Source organism: Sipha flava, unplaced genomic scaffold (genome assembly GCF_003268045.1).
Source record: "Sipha flava isolate LNK unplaced genomic scaffold, YSA_version1 52469_pilon_pilon, whole genome shotgun sequence".
NCBI lineage: Eukaryota > Metazoa > Arthropoda > Insecta > Hemiptera > Aphididae > Sipha > Sipha flava.
The window spans coordinates 1-5,712 of NW_020273492.1; the positions used below are offsets into that span (position 1 = coordinate 1).

General features: G+C 29.9%; 1 protein-coding gene and 1 pseudogene across 1 annotated transcript; both read left to right on the forward strand.

Annotated features, from left to right (window-relative positions):
* The first annotated feature begins 13 nt into the window (after window positions 1-13).
* Window positions 14-1,437, forward strand: LOC112690870. Its single transcript, XM_025564974.1, has 2 exons — window positions 14-686; window positions 781-1,437. The coding sequence occupies exons 1-2, from the start codon at window positions 275-277 to the stop codon at window positions 1,140-1,142; spliced, it is 774 nt and encodes a 257-aa protein (XP_025420759.1). The 5' UTR covers window positions 14-274; the 3' UTR covers window positions 1,143-1,437.
* Window positions 1,438-5,330: 3,893 nt separating this feature from the next.
* LOC112690871 lies at window positions 5,331-5,449 on the forward strand (annotated as a pseudogene).
* Window positions 5,450-5,712: the final 263 nt, after the last annotated feature.

Genomic DNA, 5,712 nt, shown 5'->3' on the forward strand with positions numbered 1-5,712 from the left:
GTGGTAACTATAATGGCCTCCAAGTTCATATTAAAGAAGAAAGCCCACAAGCATTATTTGTGTGGTGTCACTCCCATCGTTTGGCTTTGGTAGTAAAACAAGCAGTATCGTGTAACTCCAACGCAGTTGATTTATTTGGCAATTTAGAAACTCTCTATGTTTTTCTTTGGTGTTCAAAGAAAAGAGCAGCGATTTTCAGAGAAATTCAAATTGAATGTGATAATATGGAAGGTAAATATAATCCATTGCATGCTGTTAAGAGAGTAAGTACAACATGTTGGAGTTCTCATGCGGCAGCATTACATGTAGTTTAAAATTCCACAATGCAGTTTTAAAAACATTAAATAAAATTAAAGATTCTGAAGGATCTGCTGATGTAGTAGTTGGTGCGAGTTGTAGTGGTTTGATATCATACCTTACATCCCAACGTTTTCTTCTAACAGCATTATTATTCAAAACTATATTTCAAATACTTGAACCTGTCACCCACCAATTGCAGTCCCAAGATATGGATATGCTTATGGCCACAAATATTTTAAATAATGTGATTCATCAAATCAAAGAATTTAGAAATGATGATTCGTTTAAAAGATTACTAAAAAGGACTGATGAGTTTGCTGAAAATAGTATTGTTGACTTTTTACCTCTTGTATCTAGTCGACCCAAACGTGTTCCAAGAAAATCAGGTGTATATATTTTTCAAAATAAATATCAATTATTAATTTAATTTATCAAGAAAGTATGATTGTTCTAAATTTCAAAATGAAATATTAATTTCAGGTGAACATTGTCAGGATGAAATTATATCATGCCCCATGAAAAAATTTAGAACTGATACATACAATGTCATAATGGATATTCTTTTGGCAGAGTTAAGTGGACGTTTTGAAAGCACCAATATAGGACCTCTAAAAGACTTATCCCTTCTTTCATTTAGACGTATTCGAGAAGTTCAAAATAATTCACACATTGTACCTTGTGATGCCTTTGACGCTTTATGTACCATGTACTCACAAATCGATAAAAACTCATTATTGACATTATTATATATTATTATTAATATTATTATTATATATTTTATATTTATATTAATATTTACATACGAATTAGTTGGAAAAGAAAAGAGAGTTGATCAAAAATAAAAGTGGGTGGAAAATTGTTTGACAGGTTTCAAATTTAATAAGTGGGTTATGTGATTGTGTGTGTTGTGGTGGGGGTGGGTGGGTGGTGGTCGGAGATCAATGCCATACATGTAATTTTGTACTTCGGCGCCACTGATGTTTAACAATAGTATATGGTGTTAAACAATTTCGACCTTATTTGTACGGAAGGAAATTTATTATTTTGAGCGATCATAGACCATTAACATGGTTATTTAATTTAAAAGATCCATTATCCAAATTAGCGCGTTGGCGGATACAACTAGAAGAGTACGATTATGAGAACACTTTTTAACACTTTTATTCGTGTACATATTATTTGTTAAATAAATTTAAAAAATTTTAAAAATAATTGTATTTTCATATTTTATTTATAAATGTATATTAATATTTATTTATAACAACTAAATGTACTTTAATATAATAGGTAAATGTTTAAAGCAGGATAACTTTTATAAGACAGCATACACAAACATAATTATTTAGACAGTTGTGTTACACGTTTTACAATTACTTCTTCCGTAGTGACATTTCTAAAATTCAAAAAATTAGAAGTTTACAAATTACAAACATATAAATTTATAAAATTAAATTAAAATAATTATTGGTACTTATTCTTATTTTTCTCGTCATTTTACAGGCTTCAAAGGACTTTCTTTACTTCCACAATATTCCTCCATCTACTATATCCGAACTCTCAATTATTGTGCACTTATTATTCTCTCTGGGTACAGCTGTTTAGATAATCATAAACTTTATCTATCCATTTACACAGATGCCTGAAAAGTGCTTTAAGTATAACTTTACATAATCATTTGCTACTATCTCAATATTCAAAATTCAAGTTCCGAATAGATCACGTAAAAAAACTATATAAAACCGATTGGATTTTTTCGGGATTAACCGAATGATGTTTTTTTCATTTTAATGTAGGTACATAGCACACTTTCAAAAATAAAAATCTTCTTCAATTTTTCATGAATGAGGAAAATATAAAAAAAAAATATTGGAAAATGTTATCAAATTCGAATTGGAATGTATGAACGTACAATAAAATGTGAACCATACATATTGAGTATTAAGATATTATCAAAATAATAATATTAAAAAAAAATTGTATCAAAACCAATAAAATCTATACATTTTAGAAACTTAACAGATTATTATAAGATAAGTAACAGTATAATAAGGAACGATCCTCAAGTATTTTAGTCTAACTGGTTATTCGGTGGACGGACCAGGCATTTTGGTACGTTCGCTTACAGAGTACTAATCCGAACCATTTCTTCATTCGTCGTGTTCAACGGACGTTTCTGAAGTCGTTTGATAATATCGTTTCTTGTACAAATATTCAGCTCTTGCAACCGTTTCTTGTCCGCCACTAGTAAGATAGTTGCAGCCAGGATACGCTGGATAGAAATGCCTGTTCTCCGGATCAAACGTTTCTAAACGCCGCAAAGGTACGGCCATACCCCAGAGACCTATTTTAGAGGGGATGGCGAAGGGGGCGATCGCCCCCCCCCCTGAATCCGTATTTAAGGAATCGATCATATGTGAGATAAACATTTCAAATTTTTATAATGCGGATCATTTTATAACGATACTTAGTGTCCATACTTAGTGAAAAATCAAATAAAACACAAGCATAACTTTCAAAACACAAACAGGTATTAAAAAAGAACTACACAAAAGTCGATTCTAAGTGGATCTGTCATTAAATTAAAAAAAAACACACAAATATTAAGGAATCACCTGATTTAAATATTATCAACAATTTTACTTGTAAATGTTGAGCCTGAATTAAAGAAAAAAATTGAGTCCCTCCCCCTAAGAAGTAAGTCTAAATATGCCCTTGCTATATCCGAAGATTCACTGGACACACTAGCATCGTCATCATTGTTACTTTCGTTAACTTCTGACGCCGAATAACAATCATTTTCATACGACGATCGATTGGCTCGATTTTTATCGGCGATTGATGTTGACGCGTTACTCTATTCGTCGAATTCGACTGACAATTCCGAAGCCATTGGATAGAATTGGTTCCTATACGAGTACTAGCGCGAAAGTATAGTCATACCTAATGTACCGCTGGACACAGACGTGTCACTTTCATATATAGATGTCACAAAAATCTTCGTTTTCTTCCACTTGTTTGGATGCCGGTAGATTATGTTAATTTTCAGTCAATGTCTGGCCGGCTCTTGATTCTTTAGTCTCAATGACAATGGATGTTCCGGATGAATTGGGACTTTCTTCCCCGTGTTTGACCAAGTCTTTTAAGTCCGGTTGATAAAATTCTCCATGTTCTTCCGATTGTTCGGATGCTGGTAGATAATGATTGTTTTCATAGATTGTCGGACACTCGGCTCTCAATTCTTCTGTCTCAACGTCAACGTGTAGTTCAGTTGAACTGCGATTTTCTTCGCCGTGTTCGACTAAGTCATTTAAAGTCTGTGGATTTTATCCATTACTGTTATTTTTACGAAGTCGTGCCGATCGCATCATTTTAATGAGGGTACGTACTTTTCTATTGATATATTGAGCTAATCTTCTGAAAATTTTCATTTTGCAGAATTTTAATCAAAATCGTAATAAAGCAAGTAAATACTTAGAATTACCAAAATTATAATGATAATATTCAAATTTAGATGTATCCACTAGAAGTTATGCTATAAATTAAATTGATAATAATAACTTTTTAATTTTTTTCGATAAAGTGAAATTACATTATAAATTAAAATAAAAAAAAAAATAATAGAAAATTAATAAATACTGATTGGAAGAAAATGAATTAGGTAATATTACAGGTAGATACTCACAAAATGTATAAAATTTTATAATTGTATGTATCCAGATCTCGTATTAGGTGTCTTGATTTCAATATTTTGCGAAGGTGCTCTGTGAAATCAATATATAGAGAATGCATTCTTATTCTATTTCTTACTCTATTATTGTTAGCAAGAAATGGTAACCATTTTACTTTAGAAGATCTAACTGTACCCGTAAGAGTTCGCATAGTAAGATTAAGTTCCATGTCAGTTTTCTGGAAATAGTACAAAGGCACAATATTCGGTCACACTAAATATTAGCCTATACTGTACATTAAGTATATTATTTCAGCGGCACCGAACAATCATCAAGTCGAGTTTCAGTTTTTTTTTCACCCCGTAATAAATGTTGAATTTATTAATTAGACAAACTAACGGACATTTAAATTCAGACCCTAGACATAATATTTACGTTATAACTACTACTCATCGATTAACCGATCACAAATACAACTTTTATTAAGGTTCATCCTAATAATTTTCTATTTAAATAAACAATAAATTATAAAATATAACTAAACGAAACGTACATTGTACAGTGTTCCTTTTGAATTCTTCATAAAAAAAGAAAATCAAATTAAATTTCCGTGCATATTAATAGTAAAAGATCTATATTTTCTTTTGTTCAGAAAGCGAATTCGAGAGAATTAAAATTCTAGTGTCCTGTAATAGAATTCACAGAATAGGTATATACCTACCTAATAGGTGTTATAGATTTAAGTATATTGTTCGATTTCAAATCATTGATATAACTTAAATTATAAATTAAATTTAACGTACACAATACCGTAACCTCAGTAGCTAGGATTCAACATCTCGAGATTTTTTCTTAAAATAAAACTGAATGTTTTAAATGTCAATTTCAGTTGAAATTTTAAAAATTTTTAGTAAAATAACATTGATAATCTAAACCTTACCCACAAAAAAAATATTTCTCTGGCTTTGGCATTGTACATAGGTACAGGAATATTTCGGAAATCCAGTATTTTCGTACAGCACAATAATGATTTCCTCAGAAGTGTCCATCTCAAATAACCTAGTCGACTGCTTTAAAATAGGTACATTATAATTCGACGAGTTGCGTAAAACATTACATATCCCCGTAAAAGATTTGAAAACATAGATTTATAAATATTCTGGTATAATAATAAGAGAATTAGTTATGAAAATTTAATTTATTTTATAAATGAAAACCCTGTAATTTTCTTTAAATCTTTCACTTCACTTTTGTAAATTTACAATCAATGTGAATATTTGTATTAAAAATGAAATAGCAATAATTTCTTTAATTCTTGTGACCTAACTTTAATCAGCTTAAATTATATAATTTTTAATTTTCACCAACGTTCATACCACGTTGAATTCACCAGTTCTCGTCCGATCACTGAAGTTAAGTAATGTTGGACGTAGTTAATACTTGGATGGGTGATCGCTTGGGAACACTACGTGCTGTTGGCAATCTTTTTTTTTTTTTTTTTGATATATAAAATAACCAAGATAATTTTTTAACAGAAATTATTTACATTATTTACATATACTTTACACCAGAGTGAAAGAAAAACACATCTTTATAACGTTAACTAATTTATTCAAGTCATAATAAAATAATTTATATAGGTAAAGTATTTTTTTTCTTTTTCTTATTTACTTATTGAAGAATATAATTAATTATGTTTACAATTAAGTTATCTATGTTGTTTTATTATATTTTAATACTTTTA

What these genes read in the sequence shown, in the direction of transcription:
- LOC112690870 (XM_025564974.1), top strand. Translation starts at nt 275, where the DNA reads ATGTTGGAGTTCTCATGCGGCAGCATTACATGTAGTTTAAAATTCCAC. An exon ending in ACGTGTTCCAAGAAAATCAG is followed by an intron (nt 687 to 780) that starts GTGTATATATTT and finishes TATTAATTTCAG; the next exon opens with GTGAACATTGTCAGGATGAA.